Raw genomic sequence first — 24,837 nt, 5'->3', positions numbered from 1 at the left:
GAAACAGTCACTGCTTCTTCCAACTCACCCCAGCACCAGGGCGAGCCCCTGCGAGGGCCACACTGCCAACCAACCTCCTTGTGCTCATCTTTAAGCAGTGCTCCACGCAGGACCACTTCACTCCAGAGCAGCTGATTTAAGAGGCACTTCACTGAACAGGACCTTTAGCTTTTAGCTGCCCTTAAAAACCTCTTTCACCAGCATCTCTTCTACAGCACATTCTTGTCCACTTTGTGGCAGGCAGGTTGCCAACACTGACGCACCTTGACTCCATCCAGCACAGCCTTTATGACTCCCTTCACTGTTGTCACCATCTCCTTGTCTTCTGAGTTCACCCCTTCCAGCATCACCTGGTCAGACCAGCGGATGAGGTTGGCCAGGCTCTGGTACACACGGCTGTAGCAGGAGGAGATGGCAGAGCTGGATGGCAGGGGAGGGAAGAGGGGAGAAGAAAGAGCAAAGTGAAGTTGCAGAGCTGCTATCAAGTGATTCCACACCGGTAAAAATGTGCCTGCTCTCCCCTTCTCCCTGGCACTCAGAACTTGTGCTCAGCAGCTAACAAAGCCCAGGTCTGTCCTCTGCTGCAGCTGCTGCCCTGCTCTCCAGCACCAAACAGCCCAACAGTCCCTGCTCCGTTGACAGAATGAGCACTCCGGGCTGCAGGTTAACACAGCCGTGCTAAGAACCTGCTTCCCATGGGGATTCACAGCTCCACCCCAGCCCTTCACTTCAAAGGCAAAGAGTGGAGCCCTGCATTGGAGTCCAGGTTCTGTTATGGCAGTGCTAGCTACAACTTCCCCCTTCCTTATTAACTCTCCTCAAAACTGCCTGGGGTGAGAGCTGACTGTCCTCCTTCCTTTACAAATCGTTTCCTCTCTGTTTACAATGCCTGAATCCAGGTAATTAAAGCCTCCTTCTCCCCAGAAGTGAAACTGAATGAACTTCAGGTCTGGAAGAGGAAGGGTGTTGCTGTGTTTTGGTTTTAATGAGAACCAGAATTGAGGCTATTGTTCTGAAGGGGATTTAGAAAAAAAGGGATTGTTGGAAGGCTGACAGCTCCCAGGAGAAGAGAACTCCAGCAGCAGTGCTCCCAGGCACTGCCCTGCCCCTCTGCAAACACTGCCTTCAGCACTGCCCACGGTGTGGGCAATGGCAGCGCCTCGACAGCTCCTTCTGACCCGAAATCCATCTCCAGCTGCATCAAACCCATCAACAGAAGAGAGAAGCTGGAAGGAATCTCACAACCATGACCTGAGAGTGTGACAAATTACAGTCACAGAACGGCTCAGCTTGGAAGGGAACTCAGAGATCTTCTGCCCCAACCTCCCCACCGTGCCCAGGGACACCTCTCAGCCAGACTCAGCTGCTCAGAGCCTCATCCAGCCTGGCCTGCAACACCCCCAGGCAGGAGGCAGCCACAGCCTCCCTGGGCAGCCTCTGCCAGGCTCTCACCACCCTCACACTCAACAACTTCTGCCTCAGCTCCACTCTCAGCCTGCTCTGCCTCAGCTCCAAACCATTCCCCTTGGCCTGGCTCAGATCCTCTCAGCAAAGTCTCTCTGCAGCCTTCCTGCAGGCTCCCTTCAGGCACTGGCAGCAGCTCTGAGGTGCCTCTGGAGCCTTCTCCCCTGCAGGCTGCACCCCCCCAGCTCCCTCAGCCTGTGCTCACAGCAGAGCTGCTCCAGCCCTTGGAGCACCTCTGTGGCTTCCTCTGGTCTCTCTCCAGCAGCTCTGTGTGCTTCTGCTGCTGGGGACAGCAGGACTGAAGGCAGTATTGGAGGTGAGGTCGCAGCAGAGCAGAGCAGAGAGGCAGGATCCTCTCTCTCAGCCAGCCTGCTGCCCACACTCCTCTGGATGCAGCTAGGTTCCCATCTCTCTTTGGTACCCTTTTTCCACAGGCTGAACTGCAGTGCTTCCTTTGGCTGGGAGAAGAGAATCAAGGCCTCAGGCTTCAGTGAGGTTCTTTAGGTGAATGAGGTTTGCAGGGCAGGGGAAAACTCTCACCGAGATCCAGCAGGGGCAGACAATGGGAGCACTTCTTTGGCTGGCTGGTTGGGTGTTGCTGCCTGTCTCTGTACAGCCTGCTGCACTTTGCTGCCTGTCTCTGTACAGCCTGCTGCACTTTGCTGCCTGCCTGTACAGCCTGCTGCACTTTGCTGCCTGTCTCTGTACAGCCTGCTGCACTTTGCTGCCTGTCTCTGCAGCCTGCTGCACTTTGCTGCCTGTCTCTATACAGCCTGCTGCACTTTGCTGCCTGTCTCTGCAGCCTGCTGCACTTTGCTGCCTGTCTCTGTACAGCCTGCTGCACTTTGCTGCCTGCCTGTACAGCCTGCTGCACTTTGCTGCCTGTCTCTGTACAGCCTGCTGCACTTTGCTGCCTGTCTCTGCAGCCTGCTGCACTTTGCTGCCTGTCTCTGCAGCCTGCTGCACTTTGCTGCCTGCCTGTACAGCCTGCTGCACTTTGCTGCCTGTCTCTGTACAGCCTGCTGCACTTTGCTGCCTGTCTCTGTACAGCCTGCTGCACTTTGCTGCCTGTCTCTGCAGCCTGCTGCACTTTGCTGCCTGTCTCTGTACAGCCTGCTGCACTTTGCTGCCTGTCTCTGTACAGCCTGCTGCACTTTGCTGCCTGTCTCTGTACAGCCTGCTGCACTTTGCTGCCTGTCTCTGTACAGCCTGCTGCACTTTGCTGCCTGTCTCTGCAGCCTGCTGCACTTTGCTGCCTGTCTCTGTACAGCCTGCTGCACTTTGCTGCCTGTCTCTGTACAGCCTGCTGCACTTTGCTGCCTGCCATTTGTTCTCATTTCAGATGAAATTAGCTTGCTAGGAGATATTTCCTAACCAGGGCCCTCCCCCAGCTCTTTCCAAGCCTTTGATTTCTCTGCCATTAATCTTCAGCCTGCTTCCTCCTAAGGAGGCAGTAATTGAAAGCCTATTTTGTGCTAGATTTAATTACTTTTTTTTCTTCCTTGATGCAAATGCTTCCCCCTAAAGCAAAGAGAAGCCCAACAATAATTGCAAGGCTTTCTTCCACACCCACACAAAAGCCTTGCTCACGTTTCAGGAGGGAGATTTGCTACCAGGATCACCTCTTTGTGGCCTGCCACAGCTCCAAAGGGATGAAGTGCACAGGTGGGCACGAGAGGATATGGCTTGGAGAATGCAGGCTCCTGGTTTTGTCTGTGAGGCTTAACAAGGCAGAACATCCACTTGGGATCTGTGCTGTGGTACAGACCCTGTCCAGAACGACCTATCCTCTGCTCAGAGGGCTGCAGCAGCTCTGCTGTGAGCACAGGCTGAGAGAGTTGGGGCTGTGCAGCCTGGAGAAGAGAAGGCTTGGAGGAGACCTTGGAGTGGCCTTCCAGGAGCTGCAGAAGGCTCCAGGAAGGCTGGGGAGGGACTACTGACAAGGTCTGGGAATGAGAGGAGGAGGAGGAGGAATGGGTTTGAAGTGGCAGAGGGGAGATTGAAAGTGGATGTGAGGAAGAAGTTGTTTGCAGTGAGGGTGGTGAGACCCTGGCACAGGTTGAGGGTGGTGAGACACTGGCACAAGTTGCCCAGGGAGGTTGTGGAGCACACAACCTCCCTGGAGGTGTTCAGGACCAGGCTGGATGAGTCCTTGAGCAACCTGTTCTAGTGGGAGATGTCCCTGCCTATGGCTGAGCTTTGAGGTCCCTTCCAACCTAAACCATTCTGATTCTAAACCAAACAGGCCAAAGCAGAGCTTCAGAAACCAAACACCTGCATTTCTCTGCCTGGTTTGGGGCTTTTCTCTGTGCTGATTTTGTTCTCTCCACATTATTCACTGATGCTGCTTTGCTGTGTGCACATCAACTGCTCCAGCAGCTCTGTCTCTGCTGCTTGAGGACACTGCAGGCTCTTATCAGCCACACTGAGTGGGTTGCTTTGGCAAACTGCTGCTCCTCTCCTGGCTTTGAAGCCACTAACTGGTTAAAACATAACACACATAAGCTGTTAAAACATAAGACAAATAATCTGGGGAGAGTGCAGAGGCCTGAAGTTGGAGTGGTTAATCTACTGAAGTACATCTGTTTACTTCTGTTCTGTCTCTGATCCAGCACAACCACACAAAGAGCAGCTAAGAAGTGCAGGCTCAGGCTTCTCTAACATCAGGGTGGATAAAGTGAACACAAAAAGGGATTACTCTGAAGATAAAACTCTTTTTGTTCAGGTAAAAGCTATTGGATTTGTTGGCTTTTGGAATCCTGTGACAGGCTGCACAGAGTGGCAGCTGAGGAGAATCTCCCTGGGTGCTGGTTTGAGGCTAAGTGGAATATTTCAATGAGAGAAATGAGTTGCTAGGCTGTGAAAAGGAAGCTGTGGAGATGGCTGCTGCACTCACAGGCTTGCTGGGGTGCAGAAAGGCAAGGACACAAACACGGATTAGGCAGGGTCTGTCTGCTGGAGTAGCTGTCTTTGTTTTCTCCCTGGGCTTCTGCTGCTCTGCCTTCATCTATGTAACCCAACTCATCCTTCTGCTTCTAACCCCCCTGGCTGAGCCTTCCAGCTCACCAGGCACGTAAGGCAGACTCTGGGATGAGGCCGAGGGGTGGAAAGGAGGTGGAAGGGTGCTTGGGAGCCCCTCCTGGGGACTCTGCTTTCTGGGAGGGTGTTGTGTTTCTGTATTACTTCTAACTTGTATCTAAGTGTGCAGGTGGCACCAAGCTGTGCGGCACAGGAGACTTGCTAGAGGGCAGGGATCCATCCAGAGGGAGCTGGACAGGCTGCAGAGCTGTGCCCAGGCCAACCTCATGGCATTCAACAAGGACAAGTGGAAGGTCCTGCACCTGGGTGGGTGCAATCCCAAGCACAGGTCCAGGCTGGGTGGGGAATGGCTGAGAGCAGCCCTGAGGAACAGGACCTGGGGGTCTGGAGTGAGGAAAAGCTCAACAGGAGCCTGCAGTGTGAGTGCAGCCCAGACACAACCCTGTGCTGGGTGCAGCCAGAGCAGTATGGGCACAGGGCAAGATGCTGAGAGGGCTGCAGCAGCTCTGCTGTGAGGACAGGCTGAGAGAGTTGGGGCTCTGCAGCCTGGAGAAGAGAAGGCTTGGAGGAGACCTTGGAGTGGCCTTCTGGGATCTGAATGGGGCTGCAGGAGGGCTGGGGAGGGACTATTGACAAGGTCTGGGAATGAGAGGAAGAGGAGGACTGGGTTTGGAGTGGCAGAGGGGAGATTGAACCTAGGTCTGCCTGAGTCCTGAAAGGCAAGAAGGGAGCTTACCTCTGCTGGATGCGTGGCTCAGTCTGCACCAAGGGCAGGATGGCTTCCAGCACTTTGCTTGCAGAGCCTGGCAGCATCTCCAGCACCTTCTTGTCAATTGCCATTTTGTCCACAATAGTCTTAAAGTAGCGCAGGGCACTGACCACCTCCTTCTCCTTCTCCTCCAGCCAGGACACGTTCTACAGGAGGCAAAGAGAGCAGAGAAGGTGGAACTAGGAGGATGTGCTGAGAGGACAGGCTGAGGGAGCTGTGGGGTGCAGCCTGGAGAAGGGAAGACTCTGGGGGGAGACCTTAGTACCTGAAGGGATCCTGCAGGAAGGCTGCAGAGGGACTTCTCATGAGGGTGTCTAGAGACAGGCCCAGGGGGAATGGTTTGGAGCTGAGGCACAGCAGGGTTAGAGTGGAGCTGAGGCAGAAGTTGTTGAGTGTGAGGGTGGTGAGAGCCTGGCAGAGGCTGCCCAGGGAGGCTGTGGCTGCCTCCTGCCTGGGGGTGCTCAAGGCCAAGTTGGATGATGAAGTTTTTTCTGCCCAACCTGGTGTTGAACATCTCCAGGGAGGACATCCACAACCACTCCAGGCAACTTCAGGTTGCCCAGGGTGGTTGTGGCTGTCCTCCTCCCTGGAAGTGTTCCACACCAGGTTGGATGAGGCCTTGAGCAGCTGAGTCTGGTTGAGAGGTGTCCCTGCCCATGGTGAAGAGGTTGGAGCAGATGTTCCCTGTGGTCCTTTCCAACCTGAGCCCTTCTGTGATTCTGTGAACACCTCAGGATCGTTAGGGGCAAGACTTCAGTAAGTTATCTGGTGAGACTGCAGCAGCTGCCCTCCAGCAAGAGCTCTGCAGGAGATGGCTTTGTCCTCTTGCCTGAGCCCAGAGCCATTCCTGCAGCAATCCCTTCCTCCCAGGGACACACTGAAACTGACTGCACTGCTCTTGCAGCAAGGCTGCACCCCCCCCAGCTGTCTGAATGATGTGCACTCCAAAGCTAAACTTGATCAGTTACAGGCCAAGCTTAACAGCAGTGATGAGGTGAAGGACACTAATTTGAAACCCACACCCCAAAAACTGAGTGGAAGTCAAAGCAACAACAACCCAGCCCAGAGAGCAATGGCAGTGCCAGGAAGGAAGCAGCAGCTACTGGTTTTAAATAGCTTCCCCTCTGATGGGACCAAAATTCTTTCACCTTCAGCACATCTCACTATCAAAAAGCCTTTTCAAGCACCAAATGCAGTGGATCAGCCAAAGGGAAAGAGCAAAACAAACCACAAGCAGAAAAACCTCCAAACTCCACAAGAATCCAACTGTCTTCAGCCCAGACACAATCCTGTGCTGGGCTGCAGCAAGAGCAGTGTGGGCACAGGGCAAGGGAGGGGATTCTGCCCCTTGGCTCTGCTCTCCTCACACCCCACCTGCAGTCCTGGGTGCAGTTCTGCAGCCCCCAGCACAAGCAGGACATGGAAGTGTTGGAGCCAGTGCAGAGAAGGCCACCAAGATGCTGAGAGGGCTGCAGCAGCTCTGCTGTGAGCACAGGCTGAGAGAGTTGGGGCTGTGCAGCCTGGAGAGGAGAAGGCTTGGAGGAGACCTTGGAGTGGCCTTCCAGGAGCTGCAGAGGGCTCCAGGAAGGCTGGGGAGGGACTATTGACAAGGTCTGGGAATGAGAGGAGGAGGAGGAATGGGTTTGAAGTGGCAGAGGGGAGACTGAAAGTGGATGTGAGGAAGAAGTTGTTTGCAGTGAGGGTGGTGAGAGCCTGGCACAGGTTGCCCAGGGAGGTTGTGGAGCACAGAAGCACCCAACGTGATCAATGATCATGTTGGGTGCTTCTGTGCTCCACAACCTCCCTGGAGGTGTTCAGGACCAGGCTGGATGAGGCCCTAAGTGACCTGCTCTAGTGTGAGGTGTCCCTGCCTATGGCAGGGGGTTGAACTGGCTAAGCTTTGAGCTCCCTTCCAACCTAAACCATTCTGTGACTCTAAAATGCCTCCAGTTTTGCCCCTGCCCCTGCGAGCTCCACCAACACCAAGTCCTGTTCACCCTTCTTGAGTAACTCTGCTGCCTCCAGCATGCCTGCTTGGCTGAAAATGAGATGAATCCACAAATCAAACCTCCTTTTCTGCTCAGTCTCCAGCCCAAGGCATTTGGAGGTGCTGCTGGGTGAAAGGAGCTCCCAGGCTTGCTGTGAGAGCTGAGCTTTGGCAGCAGTGAATGAACACTGCAGAAGGCAACGATTCACTGGGATAAAGCTGAGCTGTGCTCACCAATTTCTATGCCACCACCAAGCCTAGGAAAGGAGCTTCAGGAAGTGCTACCTGATATCTTCATGGATTCCTGGATGGAGATGTGGTTAAAAAGTTGACCAGAGTATGCCTGGAGACCTTTCAATGCCACAAGTTGCTCCTAAGTGAGATTTAAAGGAACTCCTGCAGGCTGCTGGCAAAGGAGCAGGGAGCTGAGCAGAGTCAGGTTTCATCCATTATCTCCTCAGTAAATCCAGCCTCAGGAATTAATGACCTCTGGGCACTGTGTGCTCCCCACACTCCTGTCAGCCCTTCAACTGCTGCTTTTCTGCTAAATCAGGCCAGCAGCCCAAAAGGTTTTGGGAAGAACAATTTAGAGCCAGCACTGGTTAGTAATTTGGGGCCAGCTGTACAAAAGGATTAGAGTCCCAAGCTCCATCTAGCTCCAGCTTTAGAAATCTGAGTCCCAGTGCAAGCCCTTGCAAGCCACCCTGTCATTTTCCATCCCAGCTGGGCAGTGCCCAGGCTCTGCTGCTGCCTCCACTTCTGGCAGCATTGTTTGCCAGACACCTCGAGTTCTGCCTGCAGCTCACAGCCACCCCAAACTCCTTTGCTGGGGACCATCTTGGCAACCTGGAGGTGTCAAAAATGGCATTTCCCACTTCTCAGGCATGTGCCCTCCCCACTGCAGAGTTTGCTGCAGGCTGTGGAGAGGCTGAGTCCCTCCTGTGAAGGTTTTGCACTTCAGGTGAAGTGGTCACACACTGCAGGGGTCAGGGAGCCCCGGGGGCAGTGACCATGGTCTGCTGCTCAGAGCTCTCCAGCAGCAGGGAAGAAAGGAGGCCTGCAGGTGCTGCTCTGATGGCTGCTTATGGATTTCATTCCACTGCTGCCTGCAGAAAGGCTTCAGGCTCAAGAGCTCAGACACTCTCCAGAGGAGGGAAGGGCTTGAATCTGACAGTCCAGGGCTGAGAGCAGCAAGTAGAAGACCAGCAAGGCTTGGAGACACAGCTGCCAGGCACCCTCTGGCTCTCTTTGGCTCTGCTTGGCTTAACTTGCCTCTCTTTGGCCATCTTTGGTCCTGGTTGGCCTTCCTGTAGGTCCTTTCACATACTGAAGTGCAGCTCTGAGGTCTCCCTGGAGCCTCTTCTTCTCCAGGCTGAACAGCCCCAAATCTCTCAGCCTGTCCTCACAGCAGAAGTTCTCCAGCCCTCTGACCACCCTGCTGGTCTCCTCCAGGCCCTCTCCAGCAGGTCCATGTCTCTCTTTGTGTTGGGGGCCACATAAACAGACAGAGAGGTGAGGTCTCAGCAGAGCAGAGGGACAGAATCCACTCCCTCCATCTCTGGCCACACTTCTGATGCAGCCCAGGCTGCCCTTGGCCTTCTGGGCTGCCAGTGCCCATTGCTGGCTCCTGTCCAGCTTCTCCCCACCAAGATAAAAACATCCAGGCAAGCCAGCACCTCCTCTCCACTCCCCTGCCTGACACAGAGTCATTTTTGCAGGATTTGTAAAGTTTTCCCTTAAATAATTGTTACAAATGCATCATGTAGGAGATTGAGCTGACCCAGAAGGGTTGCAGGGAGCTGCAGAGCACTCAGCCCACCCCCAAAGCTGGGGTACAGAGAGCTGCAGAGCACTCAGCCCATCCCCAAAGCTGGGGTACAGAGAGCTGCAGGGAGCTGCAGAGCACTCAGCCCACTCCCAAGGCTGGAGCAGTCTCTTTCCTCCTGGCATTTTGGCATCTAAACCCCTTTCTAAGTGTGCACACAGAGCAGAAGGGCACCACTGGACTTTAAATATGTCCTATGAGAAGAGTCAAAGCCAAAGTCCAAGGGACAAAAGGAGACTCTGAAAAACCTCCCCCTGTGTTGCCCACATCTTGGCACAGAGGGGAGAGGAGAAGTCTGCACAACCTTCAGCTTCCACCCAGTGATTTGACATCAATTTTTGGTATTGCTAATTCTGCCCTACAGTGATTATCTACTTCAGGAGTATAAAAATAGCATCTGAAGCAGTGAAGAGGGAGGAAAGGAGGCAAGGAAGCTGTTGGTTTGATCAAGTGTGTCTTCTGACAGAACATCTCCTGTGTGTCAACTGATGTCTCTGAGCCACTGAGAACCTCCTGACAATCCAGGCATATCCTCTCCTGAATCACAGAATCAAGCAGGCTGGAAGAGAGCTCCAAGCTCAGCCAGCCCAACCTAGCACCCAGCCCTGGCCAATCAACCAGATCATGGCACTAAGTGACCCTCAAAGGTCATCTCTACAGTGAGCAGGGACACCTCCAACTAGCTCAGGCTGCCCAGGGTCTCCATAATCAGGTCACGACAGCAGAGGAGATGACACTTGGACAGGTTTGTGCTGCAAAAAGGAGGTGAGCTCAGCTCTGAGAGGGCTTGGACCGTTCTGGTTCTGAGGAAGAGTGTGCTGGAATCAGCAGCTGCCCAAAGGCATCTGTCAGACTCTCCCTGCTGATGTCATTAGCTTGAGCACATCTTTGGACCAACGTCAAGGCTTTGCTTGCCTGGGTTTGGAGGTTTTGAGAAGGCTCCCAGGCCAAAGGCAGGCAGCTCTGTGGAAGCTGTGAGCATCAGCCATAGGGTGTGCAAGAGGGGAGGATGCCTCAGGCCACAGGCTGCATTCCACAGTGAGGTACTGAAATGCTTATGGAAGGAGACCTCAGCAGGCTCTCCAGAGGGAAGCTGATGCCTTGGTGGCTCTTATTTTGTACTGCACAGCACAGTTTAACCATCAAACAGCTCTGAGGATGCCTGAAAAGCCTGCAGCACCCTGCAGAGGCCAAAGCCACACAGTGGACTCTGAGCAACTGAGGTACCAGCAGGACCAGCAGAACACATCCTTTGGTGCTTACTTTGTTGACTGCCTTCTCTGGTGTTTTCACTGCCAGGTCCACTTGCTTGCCTTTCTTGGAAGGGGTTCTCTTGATTTTTGGTGAATGAAACTTGCCCTTCAGCTTCATAGTGAAGGAGGAGAGATGAGAACGCTCAGAATCTGGAAAGACACAGAAATGTGGTGCTGGGTTAGGGTAAGGGCATGGAAAGCAGAGATGTTGTCTTACAGCTTTACCTGGAAGCTCAGCCTATGGAAAGTATTGCAACTAAGCACATTGCTGGAGTGGAGCAGGGTGAAGAGAACAAAACACAGCCCCAACAACACCAATTGTGGCTCTCCATTGTGTTTCCAACCACAATATCATCCTCCTTTCCTGCTTCCCCTTGGAGGCAGCAAGGCTGCAGAGTGGCACTGCTGCTGCTCTGTGCCTTGGAGAGGAAAGGGAACCCACCTCTCCTCAAAGCACTCCTCTGCAGCACACCCCAAAGCACTGCACAGAGGAGGTTATCATCGTCCTGCTCCTGCAGATGAGCAACTGAGTCCAGGGGATGAGGTGAGCTGTTCCCAGCTCCTGGCTGGGGATCAGCAGGCACCGTGGGTGTGCAGGCAGGGGTCTGCTGAGACCCAGGACTAGTGGCTGCTACTCCACAGCCTTCCCAGGCTGCTGATCTCTGCCCACTCGGGAGCATCACCTTTGGATGTGGTCTGGTGGACAATCTGAGCACAAAACCCAGCCAAATGCCCTTGTCACCCCCAGCGGATTTCACTCACTCAGCAGAGCAAGCAGGGGCCAGAGGAACCGCCTCAGCCCCGGGGCAGCCTCCGAGGAGCTCAGCTGCTCACACCTCTGCAGGCCTCTATTTGCAGCACTCTTTTCATATCTAAAAGCAGAAGTCTGAGAGGTTTGCACCGTGCCATGTGCAGCCTCCTCACTGCTGAGATGTGCTTTTATCTGTTTAGCCACAAAGCCAAATCAAACCCAACTGCCTGGCAGAGAGCAAGCTTGGATGTACTCTGAGCAAAGAGCCTCTAGTAAGTGAAGGCCTGAATCACCCTCTGGTGACCCAGATAACCCAGCACACGGTACCAAAGCTCTCCCTAACTACACCAACGAGAGGAGTTTCTGCTGTGGCTTTCATTGTCTTTTAGCTCATTTGGGGGCTGAGCTGCACTGGCAGCAAGGAGTCAGAGCGAGTCCCATGCATGCAGCACTGCACCACCTCCTTAGCATGCAGCCTGCAAACAGAACGGGCTGCTGAGTCAAATCTAGCACCCAGGAGCTGAACAGCCCCCTGCAGCACAAGCACAGCTCTTCACACTCAGCAGTCACCTAACCACAGCTCAGAGGAAGGAACCTGGGGCTGCCTCCCCTTGGGCTGTCCCCCTTGAAACTTGTTTTCCTGGCAGCGCGTTAAGACCCTGCTCTTAACACCTTCACCGGCGCCAAACTCTGCCTCGTTGTGTCCTCTGGACCAAACTTTTGCAGCCAACCCTATTAATAGAAGCTGCATCAGCACTGATTAATCCAGGCTGGCTGCAGACCTGCTCTCCAGTTACAGCAGAAGATGTTTCTCAGAGTGTTCAAGCCCTGCCCAACAGCCCAAGGAGGGAGGAACTGCGAGCCTGGGTCCCTGCAGAGAACTCCAGAGCCAGCAGTTGGCCTCTGAACAATCACTCACAGCAGCTGGCACCCAAACTTAGCCACTGCCAACGTCACTGCTCTGCACCCACCAAGGGATCTCCAAACCTTTCCAACCTCTCTGGCTCCACAGGGTGCTCAAGGTCACCACAGGAGACAGTCCCTGCTCTGACAGTGCTCTTGTCATAGAATCAGAGAATCAGGCAGGTTGGCAGAGAGCTCCAAGCTCAGCCAGCCCAGCCTAGCACCCAGCCCTGCCCAACCAACCAGACCATGGCACTAAGTGCCCCAGCCAGGCTTGGCTTCAACACCTCCAGGCACAGCCACTCCACCACCTCCCTGGGCAGCCCATTCCAATGCCAATCACTCTCTCTGCCAGGAACTTCCTCCTCACATCCAGCCTAGACCTGCCCTGGCACAGCTTGAGCCTCTGTCCCCTTCTTCTGTTGCTGGCTGCCTGGCAGCAGAGCCCAACCCCACCTGGCTACAGCCTCCCTGCAGGCAGCTGCAGACAGCAATGAGCTCTGCCCTCAGCCTCCTCTGCTGCAGGCTGCACACCCCCAGCTCCCTCAGCCTCTCCTCACAGGGCTGTGCTCCAGGCCCCTCCCCAGCCTTGCTGCCCTTCTCCAAACACCTTCCAGCACCTCAACATCTCTCTGCAATTCAGGAGCCCAGAACTGGACACAGCACTCAAAGGGTGGCCTGAGCAGTGCTGAGCACAGGGGCACAAGAACCTCCCTTGTCCTGCTGCCCACACTGCTCCTGAGCCAGCCCAGGATGCCATTGGCTCTGCTGCCCACCTGGCAGCTTCAGCTACTATCTATCACCACCCCCACGTTCCTTTCTTCCTGACTGCTCTCAGTCACTCTGTCCCCAGCCTGTAGTGCTGCTTGGGGTCCTCTCCTCCCCACAAAGAACTTGGATTCATTTCACACTCCATGGTAGAGTTCCCACTCCTGCAGGTGCTTGCCATGGCTCTGAACTTAATCTTTCAAGAACTGGTAAGCAATTAACCATAATTAACCTAGAGGGAAATAATGGCAGCACCAACAAAGAGCATCTGGCTCCTCCACAGGCTGCTACTCTGAGTAAGGGAATTGTCCAGCACCTACAGAACCTTTGGCTGCCTGCAGTGCTGAGTTTGCTTTGGCAGGATAAGAGATGTGGGAGAAAGATTTCAGAAGCTGGATTCATGGAAGGGGTTGGCTTGGAAAGGACTCTCAAAGATCATCCAGTGCCAACCCCCTGCCACTAGAACAGGTTGCTCAAGGTCTCATCCAACCTGGTCCTGAACACCTCCAGGGAGGTTGTGGAGCACAGAAGCACCCAACGTGATCTTTGATCACATTGGGTGCTTCTGTGCTCCACAACCTCCCTGGGCAACCTGTGCCAGTGTCTCACCACCCTCACTGCAAACAACTTCTTCCTAACCTCCAGTCTAAATCTACCCTTCTCAGGCTTCAAACCATTCCCTCTTTTCCTATGACCACAAGCCCTTGTAAAAAGTCCATTCCCAGCTGTCTTGAAGGCACCTTTCAGATAGTGGAAGGTTTCTCTAAGGTCTCTCTTTTCTTCTTCTCTCCACACATCTCTACCCACCTTTCTGGGGCTGAACCATCCTGTGTGGGTGGTCAGGAACCTCCAAAGGAGATGTCAGTAGAGAAAGTTTCTCTTCTGCTGAGGGCAGATCTCCTCCACCACCACACTCTTTCCCCTTCTGCCCCACTGAACACTGGATCACTTCCACATCATGCTCCAAGGGGACACAGAGAGACCTCCAAGTTGAGGACAGGAGCAAGTGGCTGGAGCAGAATAGGAACTCCTTAAAATAGCCCTAACGAAGTGAAGCAGCTGACATTGGCCAAAATAATCTCTGCTGAGTCCTGCTTTGAAGATGCCAAATTAAGGCAGCTTTTTCCTACCTTCTTTTCCCATCCACCAGAAGCCTCTTCCAGATCTCATCTGCTCAGGGGTTTCTGCGTTTGCAGTTAAACAAATGAGTCACAACTCAACACTCTCTTCCACTCAGCACTCAAAATAGCACTCCTCTCCTTCCAAGCACAGTGCAAACATCCCCTTCTCATCCTTAAACAGCTCTTCACCTTGCTCTGCAGATGGGAAGCAGGCACAAAGGTGAGGAACTTGTCTAAACAGAGCAGAGGCTGAGTCAGTGTCTCCCCACACAGCATCTCCAGTGAAGCTCAACTTCTCTTTCTCCTCTCTGGTGAGCAGGAGGAGGGCTCCAGCTATCATGGAATGGTTTAGGTTGGAAGGGACCTCAAGGATCATCCAGTTCCAACCAATAGGCAGGGACATATCCCACTAGAACAGGTTGCTCAAGGCCTCATCCAACCTGGTTCTGAACAACTTCAGGGAGGTTGTGGGGCACAGAAGCACAGAATGTAATCTTTGATCATGTTGGGTGCTTCTGTGCCCCACAACCTCCCTGGGGAACCTGTGCCAGGGTCTCACCACCCTCAACCTGTGCCAGGCATTTATAAGATGAATAGGAAAAGGCAGGGGAATAAACTCAGCAGAGTGATTTCAACTGGCAGAGGGCAAAACCAAAGCAGTGCTGCTGTACCAAAGTGTTTCTGTCCCAGCAGAGGAGCTGCTGACTTCTCTGCCCCCTCCTATTTCATCCCTCTGGATGTTCTGCTGCTGCTGCTGCATACAGCTTGGAGGAGGGGAGGAAAAAGAGCCCTTCAGAACGACTTTGCAATGGATTTCAGCTCCTTGCCTTCTGACTGGAAGTTGTAATACGTCACTGGTCTCATTGCTAACTCCAGCCCCCTGCTAATGAGGCTCCTGCTCTGTTGGCTTGAACATGCTCCAGCTGTTGAGTCATGGCCCTGCCACGCTCTGGGGCTCGGCTCCCCCCGGCCGGCACGCGTCTGGGCTGCGACCACACACACCATGGCAAAGCTCCTCAGCCCTACCTGCCTGCCCCGGCCAGGGGGGCTTGGCCAGCACGCCTGAGCCCCTCCAGGATGGAATGGGGAGGCCACGGGGAGCTGGGAGCCACCTCAGGCTGTGGCAGCTCCAGCAGAGAGGTGCTGCCTGCCGCTCTGCTGGCAGAAAGCTAAATCTGGTGAGGAAAGAACTGCAGCTTTGAAACGACAGAGGATTAAAAGGCACAGAGGGAGGCAGATAAATCAGCTTATGTGCTTGGGGGTGAAGAAACCAGGCTGCTTAGGAGAAAGCCAGCAAGTCAAAGCCCAACGTCCATCCCTGCCACAGTCACTTTCCACTTGGCTTCAGGTAACATCAGAAACTAAGTGAAACCCAGGCCCAGGATGGTGAATGCCACCAGGCTCACCCAGCAGCACCTCCTCTACTTTACAGTCAAAGTGAAAGCTCAGTCAGAACAGACCTTCCATCTGCCAGCTTCCCCATGCCAGCCCTGTGCCACCAGCACACGGTGGGGTCCAGAGATGAGGAAATAAGCCCCTGACTGCTTCTGCACCTCCTGGTCCTGCTCTTGTCACTGTGGCACAGCCCAACGGCAGGCAGGCTCCAGCAGCAGGGACAGGCAAGGCAACTGCTGAAGTGCTCCAGTACTTGGAGCATGCCAAACTGAAAAGAGACTTCATTTCTTTTAACCCCCCCAGACTTTAGAGCACAGAACTCTGTCCTTCATGGAATCACTGATCTGCTGCACACACTCCTCCCAATACAACCTCTCAGCCAACCAGGCCAACCAGGTGGGGTTGGGCTCTTCTGCCAGGCACCCAGGAGCCAGAACAAGAGAACACAGCCTCAAGCTGTGCCAGGGCAGGTTCAGGTTGGACATGAGGAGGAAGTTCTTGACAGAGAGAGAGATTGGCATTGGAATGGGCTGCCCGGGGTGGAGTCCCCATCCCTGGGGGTGTTTAAAAAGAGGCTGGATGAGGCACTTAGTGAATGAGAAGGGTTAGGTGATAGGTTGGACTCAATGATCCTGGAGGTCTTTTCCAACCTGCTTAATTCAGCTTGCTTGAGTTGGAGAAGCCCTCTAAGATCATCCAGTCCAACCTTCAAGCCAACACCACCACGGCCACCAAACCATGTCCCCACACCCACAGGTTTCTTGCACACCTCCAGAGATGGGGACTCCAGCACTTCCCTGGGCAGCCTGTTCCAGTCCCTGATCACATTTGCAGCAAAGAAACTGTTCCTGATCTCCAGACTAAGCCTCCCCTAGCACAATTTCAGGCCACCTCCCCTTGTCCTGTCACCTAAAAAGGTAAACCCTTCACCTTCTCTCACTCTGTACATGCTCACAGCCCAAACCCCTGCAGCTCTGGAGACAAAGGGTGATGGCTCAGTTTCCAGCTGGCTCTGACTCTTGCAGCTCATTAGGAAGGACAAAAGTGGAGTCTCAAAGTCTTAGCCCTCAAATGGTTCTCTTCTCCAAGGCCATTTGGGCCTCTGCTGGATGCACATACTTCAAAGCTATCAGAGTAAAAATAACTGCAGCCATCTCTCTCCATGTCATAATGAAGCTATTGTGCACATTTTTAATCAACTGCTCCTGCCATCTATTGCCACGAGTCCTTTGAAGGCAAGAGGTGACTTATGTAATGAGTTACACAACGATGCCCATTAAAATGGCATTTGTTCCCCTGGGCTCGGCTCCATCATTTCTGGAAGACAAAAGGCAAGTTGCAAGGCTTCAGTTCAAGCCCAGCTGACAGCGACTTTAAGACTTCTGAAGCAAGAGGGAAAAAATAATGAGTGCAGCTCAGAATGACCTTTCTGCTGAGGATGCTGAGGTTGGTGCTGTCGTGCAACGCCCAGCAAGAGCTGCGGGGCTGGGGCTCCTCAGTGCCAGCTCTGCTGGCAAAGACACAGGAGGAGAGGTGACTGAGGGAGCCAGAGAATAGTTCTGGGTGGAAAAGACTTTGGAGATCACTGAGTCCAGTTGTTAACCCAGCACTGCCAGGTCACCACTAAACCATGTCCCTCAGAGCCACATCCATGGTTCTACAGTTCTAACTCAGGAGCTTGCTGCAAAGCTCAGGCTGTTTTCAGGTCTGTATGAAGGTGGCTACAGTTCCAAAGCCTTCCTGCCAGCCTCAGGGCAAGGGCTGGACCTGCTGCACACCTCCCCATCAGGAGAAGCCTCTTCACTCTCTGGGTGCTGCCCAGAGAGGTTGTGGAGTTTCTTTCCCTGCAGACTTTCAAGCCCCATCTGGATCTGCTCCTGTGTGCCCCTGATCTGCAGGAGGGTTGGACTGGATGATCTCCAGAGGTCCCTCCCAACCCCTGCCACTCTGTGATACCTGTGAGCACACAGATCTGGGGAGCTCTTTGCCCTGGCTAAGGCTTTTGGGCTCTGCTGTAATGCAACCTTTAGAATCCCAGTGGCTGACAGAAAATCAAAGCCTCTGAGCCTTGCAGGACTGCTGCTCTAACCTGAAGCTCATCTCCCACCAGCCAAGTTCCTCCAGAGCAGAGCTGGCAGAGCCAAGGCAGAACCAGGGCAGGGGGAGCTCACCAATGGGCTGGAGACATGAGAATTTTTGGTGGGGGCCCTCTCTTTTCTGCCTGCCAGTGTGTAGCCATGAGGCCAGAGAGGGAGCAGGAGGCTTTGAAGGAGGGATGAAGAAAGAGCTGAGCAGAAGCCCAGTGCAGCCCTTTCACACCTGCAGTGTGCAACTGGGCTCTGGCACAGTGCAGCAAAGAGCCTTCTGCTGCTTCTCACCCTCTTTCTCCAGAAGCCTAAACCTGCTGATCTGCAGCACTTGTGCAGTGTTCTGGGCAGGATGAGCTGGGATCCTGAGCACAGGAAAAGGCAGAATGTGGCAGAACAGCCCCAAAATACTCCCCTTGCCACGCCTGAGCCTGCACCACCAGGGTGCCTCACCCAGACCTACACTTCCATCTCTGCCAGCTGACCTCCAACTCCACCATCACCCCAGGGACCGAAGCACAGAGATGTATCCAGGAACAAGCAAAAAAAGACCTGGTAGGGGATCCAGAAAGGAAGAAGAACAAAACACAAACCCACCCGGGGAGGGTCCAGTGTCCGTGAGGAAGTTTGCCCACCCTAACCTTTGTACCTTAGGTGGAGCTGTTTGTAAGCTGCTCCAAGTCCCTCTCGGGGGATTCCAGCGGCTAGGAGAGCCGCCAGCTTCCAGGGGAAAACGGCGGAGGAAGGGCAGCTGGAGCACCGAACAATCGCTCTCGAGTGCCAAAGAAACTTCTCCCTGCCCACGGAGGGCAGCCCAGGGGCAGCCAGCCCCGGCAGCAGCGCAGCCCTCGCCCGCCCCGCGGCTCTCTCGGCGGCCACCAGCGGCAGCCGGCACCGGGGCTGGGCACTGCCAGCGCCCCAACTGCTCCGCCGAGGCAGGCTCCGCTCCTCGCCACTGCTCACTGACTCACAGCCTTCGTTATTTTTAACGCCGCCCTCCGGGGCCACCAGAGGAAGGAAAACATTTGTATTTGTCAGGCAGCTCAGCTGGGGCTGGAAGGGCTCTGCTCTTCTTCCCTTTCCAAGCAAGCATGAATGAGACATCTCCAGCTGCAGCAGCATCACCGGGCAAGAGCTGCCAGGGCTGCTGAAGGGAACCGGGAGGCACAGCAGATCAAGGGAGGGCCTCCTCCCCCTCTGCTTCAGCCTGGAGAAGAGGAGGCTTCGAGGAGACCTTATAGCAGCCTTCCAGTATCTGAAGGGGGCTACAGGAAGGCTGGGGGGGGACTACTGACACGGTCTTGTGATGACAGGAGGAGGAGGAATGGGTTTGAACTGGCAGAGGGAAGACTGAAACTGGATGTTAAGAAGTTGTTTGCAGTGAGGGTGGTGAGACACTGGCACAGGTTGCCCAGGGAGGCTGTGGAGCACAGAAGCACAGGTGACCAAAGGCTGAGGGAGTTGGGTTTGCTCAACCTGGAGAAGTGAAGGCTCTGGGTAGACCTCAAAGCAGCCTTCCAGAACCTGAAGGGGGAAAAAGAACAATCCAGCTCCAAGGAGCAATGGCCAAGTGAAGCAGGACACAAGCTGGAACAGAGGAAGTGTTTCTCCTCAACATGAGGAAAACTTCTCTGCTGTGAGGGTGCTGGAGCCCTGCAGCAGGCTGCCCAGAGGAGCTGTGGAGTCTCCCTCTCTGGAGACCTTCAAGGCCCACCTGCTGCATTCCTGTGTGACCTGCCCTGGGTGATCCTGCTCTGGCTGAGGGGGTGGGGCTGGACTCAGTGATCCTTTAGGGAAAATCTCTTCCCTGCAGGAGTGGTCAGGGATTGGCACAGGCTGCCCAGGGAGACAGTGGAGTCCCCATCCCTGGAAGGGTTCAAGAACCATGTGGACATGGTTTGATGGCCATGGTGGTGCTGGGTGGAAGGTTGGACTCAACGATCTGCTATGATTTCTGGAGGCCACTTCCATCCCCTCCCATTCTGTGTCTCTGCACAAGCCGTGGCCGCTGTGCTCCTCCAGCAAGCAGCTCTGGATGCAGAGGGGGCCGTGGGGAAATGTGCTGGGTTTCTCTGCTCACCAAGCATGGCTTAATACGGGGTCCGTGGGCATCCCCACTCGTCTGGCGGCTCTGTGTGATCCAGCCGCGGCAGTGATTCAGCCAGCTCAAAATAAAGCCCTGCAGGCACAAGTCTGCCTGCGCCGCACCTGAGTCACTGCGGGAAGCTGCGAGCCGAGGCTCAGCCCTGCCATTCACTACTGCCGCGGCCAAGCAGGAGCCTTCCCACCGCGCTCCGCTCAAAACTCTGCCTCCCCTCCTCTCCTTTCACTCGAGCACGTTTAGACTCTTTCCACGTTGAAAAACCTTTGCCAGGCTTGGGTTTCAGTCCTGTGGCCGTCGGCTTTGAAAGTCAGAGCTGAAAGATTAGACGCTGCTGTTGCTGAGGCTGTTTATGCATCTCCACGGTGACAGGATGGCGTCAGCGGCGCTCTGCCGGGCGGCAGGAGGAGAGCAGCGCTTGGGATGCTTTGGGGAGAAAGCCTAAGTGCTCACAACCTGGCTGCAGGTTCTGCAGCCGCAAAACGAGGTTGTAAAGGAGGGTCCTGGCTTAGCATCTGCCTCGCAGCAGCAGCTTGGAATGGGAAAAACTCATCCCTCTTTCATCCCTGCAGGGTAACCTCAGCTCTCATTCATTAGGCAATGGAAAAAAACGAGAGGAGCTGGCTGGGATCTGCCTGACAATTTCCAGTTGCTTTGGACATTACTAATTATAGTCATCTTTATTCTTGACCTCTGATTACAGACTCTTTGCACATTCACTCTGAACTGCAAAGCCTCTCTTTGCTGCTAGGCTTGGGAGGAACCTTAGTCCTTGCCCAAAAGCCACCGCCCACACCCCTCGGAGCTGAGCACCAGAAATGTGATCAAAACACGGAGAGAATTTGCTTAAACATGCTCGATTTTGTTTCCTTCTTTAGCAAGGACCACAGATTAAGGGCAGCAGTCCAGGTGAGAGTGTGATGTAAGCTCTTTTCCATGCATGTTCAGGGATGAGCTCACTCCTGAGCGAGGAAGCCTCTGCTCGCAGCTGGGACTAGCGCCGTGTCCCGGGGCTCAGGAGCCGAACGGGGGAGATTAAACATGCCTGCACAGCACCCTGCTGGGGGCTCACCTCTGCCAGGGGATGAAAAATGACATCTCAGCCAGCACCAGCATCTCCTAGACGGGCACTGCAACACCAGGCTGAGCTTCCCTAACGCTGCTTGCTCACTCGAAGCAGCGGCGCAGGACGCCAGCTGCTGCCCATGGAAGCTCTGCTGTGCTGCTCCCCAAAGGGCAGCTCTGCCTCCAGGCACACAGCAAGATGAGAGGTCTGAGAGGTGATGCAGCAGCAGCAGAGCTGGGAAATCTCAGATGGAATCAGCTCAGCAGCTGCTTTGACACTGTTGCTGTGCTGCTCAGCCCAAGGGGTAAGAAGCTGCAGGCCGTACCCTCAGCTCCATGCCCTGCTCTGTAGCTGATAGGATCTGCAGCCAAACCACTTTCATTGCCTGCCTGCAGGCAGCAGGAAATTTTCGTCTTCTCTGAGCACCATCTGAAACATCACTGCCTCCAGCAAGGGGAAACCGAGATGCTAATTGAACTGAGCAGCCCAGGAGGGAGAGGAAACACAACCCCCCTCTTTGTTAGCTCTAGGATTAGCACATGCCCAGCCCAGCACGGCAGGAAGCAGGAGGCAGCTCAGGGGCTAAGTGGGATGTCTACCTTGCACTCTTCTGCACCTAAACAGCACAACTACCTCAGCAGTAAACCACTATTTCTGACAACTTCCTCCTGGATCCTGCCTCCTCCTGCCTGGATTCAGATCTCCTGCTTGCACTGCTGCTGCAGACAGCAAGTTTGAGGGAGAAGACATCCAAACACCTGCACTTCTCCCCGCTCTCAGCAAATCCTGACTTGAAAACAGACCAAAGAATCTCCAAAAAGAGGCAGAGGAATGAATGTCTGCAGAGCCAAACTCGAGCAGATCTGCACAAGCAGCAGCAGAAACGTGAAGGGGATCTGCAGGACTCCATCTGGAGCACAGCTGAGCCTGCTGAGGACTTGAGGCTTCTGAACACAGCAACAGTCGCTAGAACGTTCCCTGCTCGTTTCGTGCTGAAGTAGCTTCTCTGGGCAGCCCATTCCTGTGTCTCACCACCCTCACAGGAAAGAACTTACTGTAAAGATACTCATCCCTTCATCACAGAATCGTTTGGGCTGGAGAAGCCCTCTAAGATCATCCAGTCCAGCCCTCAAACCCAGCACCACCATGGCCACTAAAGCACATCCCAAAGAGTCCACAGGTTTCCTGAACACCTCCAGGGATGGAGACTCCAGCACCTCCCTGGGCAGCCTGTGCCAATCCCTGACCACTCCACAGCAAAACAATTGTTCCTCATGGCCAACCTAACCCTCCCCTGGCACAATTTCAGGCCATTTCCTCTCCTCCTATCACCTGATACCAGCGAGAAGAGACCAACCCCACCTGGCTCCAGCCTCCTTTCAGGGCCTGTAGAGAGCATTGCGGACTGCCCTCAGCCTCCTCTTCTCCACACTGCACACCCCCAGCTCCCTGACTGCTGCTCACCAGCCCTGCTCTCCAGACCCTTCCCCCAGCTTCCCTGCCCTTCTCTGGACCAGCTCCAGCAACTCTTGGGTCTGACAAAGCAGCAAAGCCACAACTGTCAAAGCTGTTTAAGCCTCTGGAACCCAACACACAGCTGTGTGGTGATGCCACCACCCAGCTCTGAAAGGTGAATCAATACCAATTTCAGCTTGTGGCACATCCAGCAGTGGTTCTGGAGCTCAGGAGGGCTGTCTGGAAAACAACTCATCTGTAAGGAGAAGCTTCAGCTCACGAGGCCCCAACACAGGCAGTGCTGGGTCTGGCAGCTCCAGGAGGGCTAAGGGTCAGGTCAGGCCACGCTTCATCATGCCCAGAGGGCACTGCCTGGTCGGTCAGGCCAAGCCTGCTGCTTTGTCAAAGCTTCAGTGTGATTAACTTTCTGCTCTTTCACTGTGAAAAGCATTCAATAACCTGATTTCTGTGGTGGATTTAGTGTGTCACAGCAGCTGGGTTCAGAAGGACACAAAGAGATGGTTATAAAAATACCTTTGGTGCTGTTATCAGAAGGTGACTCCCAGCCAGACCTTCTGTGCCCTACCACCTGGTAAAACACAGCCACCCTGCACAGCTTCATCCCTGCCAGATTTTGAGGCTTCAGTTGGGTCCTCCCAAGGAGTCAGAACAATGACACTGCAGTGAGGCACCAAGGAATGCTGCAGATCACCCTCCTGGTCCTGCATGGGGATGGGGGATGAGGACAGCAGCCAGGAGTGATGGAGAGGAGTGACCCTGCAGCAGGGAGTGGGGGTGGGATGATGGAGGGACCACAACATCCCTAGGACTGCAAATGGATCCCAAGGGGGGAACAGAGAGAGGGATGGAGGGAGGCTCGTGGCAGAAGTGGTGTTTGGTGTCCTAAAAGCCCTGCAAGGGACTGTGGGGAAGCTCTTTTGCTGGAGCAAACTTCATGGCTCCAGTGGTGGACTTCACTGTGCTGGGTTAAGAGTTGGGCTCAGGTTGCCCAGAGAAGTTGTGGACACCTCATCCCTGGAGGTCTGGTGAGGCCTTGAGCAACCAGGGCTATTGGAAGGTGTCCCTGCCCAGAGCAGGGGGTTGGAGCTGGATGATCTTTAGGGTCCCTTTGAACTCAAACCATTCAATGATTCCAACTAACAGCCAAGCCCTGAGCTGCTGCAATCACAGAGCTGCCCTGGGGCCATGTTTATTAATCTCCTTTTGCAGCACAAGAAGCATCCAGCACTCAGCTTTGTGGCAGCCTTGTTCAAAACCATGGCTTTGTAACTGCTACCTAATGCCAGAGCAGCTAAGAAACACCTCAGAGGTTAAGTGTCTGAGATGCTGCAAGAACAACCAACCAAGTGGCAAAATGGCAGCCCCAAGACCTTCCTAGCTTCTCTCATCTGAAAACTCTTGGCAGGGGGAAGGGGGGGAGGAAGGAGGAAGAGGAGGAGAGCTGCTGGGCAGAAACAGGCAGGAGTTGGAGGAGATGGCTGAGAGGAGGGGAACACTGCAGCCACTCAGCTGCAGGACCTCCACAAACATCTGCTGCCCACAAGCAGCACTCTTCCAGCAGGCCCTGCAAGACTACCCGAGACTCCCAGTCCCAGCTTGCACCTCGTTTACTTCAGCCTGTGTTTAGGGGAAGTTTCCCCTTCCTTCCTACCTTGTTTACAAATCTGCACAACCAAATCGATTTGCCTCCCTCCCCAAACAAACAAACGTTGCCTTCCTCCTCCCCTGTGTACTCAGCAGCTCCGCTCAGACACTCAGCAAATAAACCTCTTGGCCACAGCTGCTTCTGAACTGCTGATTTCTGGAGAAGAATGACAGATGAAGATCTCTCTCCTGCTTCAGTTTGGGCAGCTCTGCACTCAGGAGAGCCTGGAGACACTAAATGTGCCATCACTCTTCATCAACCTGAAACCCAGCTGTGCATCTCTTGCAAAGAGTGCAGGGACTGGGAGATGTCTCAAACCCTGCAGAAGGCTTTGATCTGGGCCAAGCTGCTTCACCTGGGGCTGGGGCACCTCTCTCAGGAGGAGAGACCTGGGCTCTTTAGGCTGGAGAAGAGAAGGCTGACAGGGGACCCGAGCCATGTCTACAGCTCTTTAAGGGTGGCTGTCAGGAGGATGGGGCAAGGCTCTTTCCAGTGACAGGATGAGAGGCAATGGATGGAAACTCAGGCACAGGAAATTCCACACCAACAGGAGAAAACTTCTGTTACTGTGAGGCTGCTGGAGGCCTGGAGCAGGCTGCCCAGGGAAGCTGTAGAGTCTCCTTCGCTGGAGACCTTCAAACCCCACCTGGATGTCTTCCTGTGTGACCTGGCCTCAGTGGTGCTGCTTTCAAGGGGGCTGGGCTCAGCTGCCTGCCAGGGCCTGGAGGGATCCTGCAGGAAGGCTGCAGAGGACTTCTCATGAGGGTGTCTGGAGCCAGGCCAAGGGGGGATGGTTTGGAGCTGAGGCAGAGCAGGGTTAGGGTGGAGCTGAGAAAGCAGCTGTTCAGTGTGAGGGTGGTGAGAGCCTGGCACAGGCTGCCCAGGGAGGCTGTGGCTGCCTCCTGCCTGGATGGGTTCAAGGCCAGGTTGGATGAAGCCTTGAGCAGCTGAGATGGGCTGAGAGGTGTCCCTGGGCAGTGGATGAGCTCTGAGGTCCTTTCCAACTTGAGCCATTCTGTGATTCCAGGATGAAAAGCACCACCACTGAAAGCCACAGGAACCTGCCAGCTCAGGGTTCATGAGACACCTTTCTCCACCTAGGAAAGCTAATTCCAACTGAGGGGAAGGCTGGAGACTCACACACATTACTCCCAATTAGCTCCCTACACAGCAAGACAGGCAGGGAT

General features: G+C 54.4%; 1 protein-coding gene across 1 annotated transcript in view; it reads right to left on the bottom strand.

The window, feature by feature from the left end:
- Nucleotides 1-24,837, bottom strand: part of RAPGEF1 (Rap guanine nucleotide exchange factor 1) — a 91,430-nt gene that overhangs the window by 45,383 nt on the left and 21,210 nt on the right. Inside the window, exons 2-4 of the mRNA XM_064170855.1 lie at nt 10,348-10,487; nt 5,240-5,418; nt 264-420 (exon numbers count right to left, since the gene is read on the bottom strand). Of these exons, the coding sequence (XP_064026925.1) occupies nt 264-420; nt 5,240-5,418; nt 10,348-10,487 (476 nt within the window). The remainder of the gene's footprint in view (nt 1-263; nt 421-5,239; nt 5,419-10,347; nt 10,488-24,837) is intronic.

Source organism: Pogoniulus pusillus, chromosome 35, assembly GCF_015220805.1.
Source record: "Pogoniulus pusillus isolate bPogPus1 chromosome 35, bPogPus1.pri, whole genome shotgun sequence".
Lineage (NCBI taxonomy): Eukaryota > Metazoa > Chordata > Aves > Piciformes > Lybiidae > Pogoniulus > Pogoniulus pusillus.
Note: the sequence above shows the minus strand (reverse complement) of the source record. Positions and strands in the feature narration are given on the sequence as shown.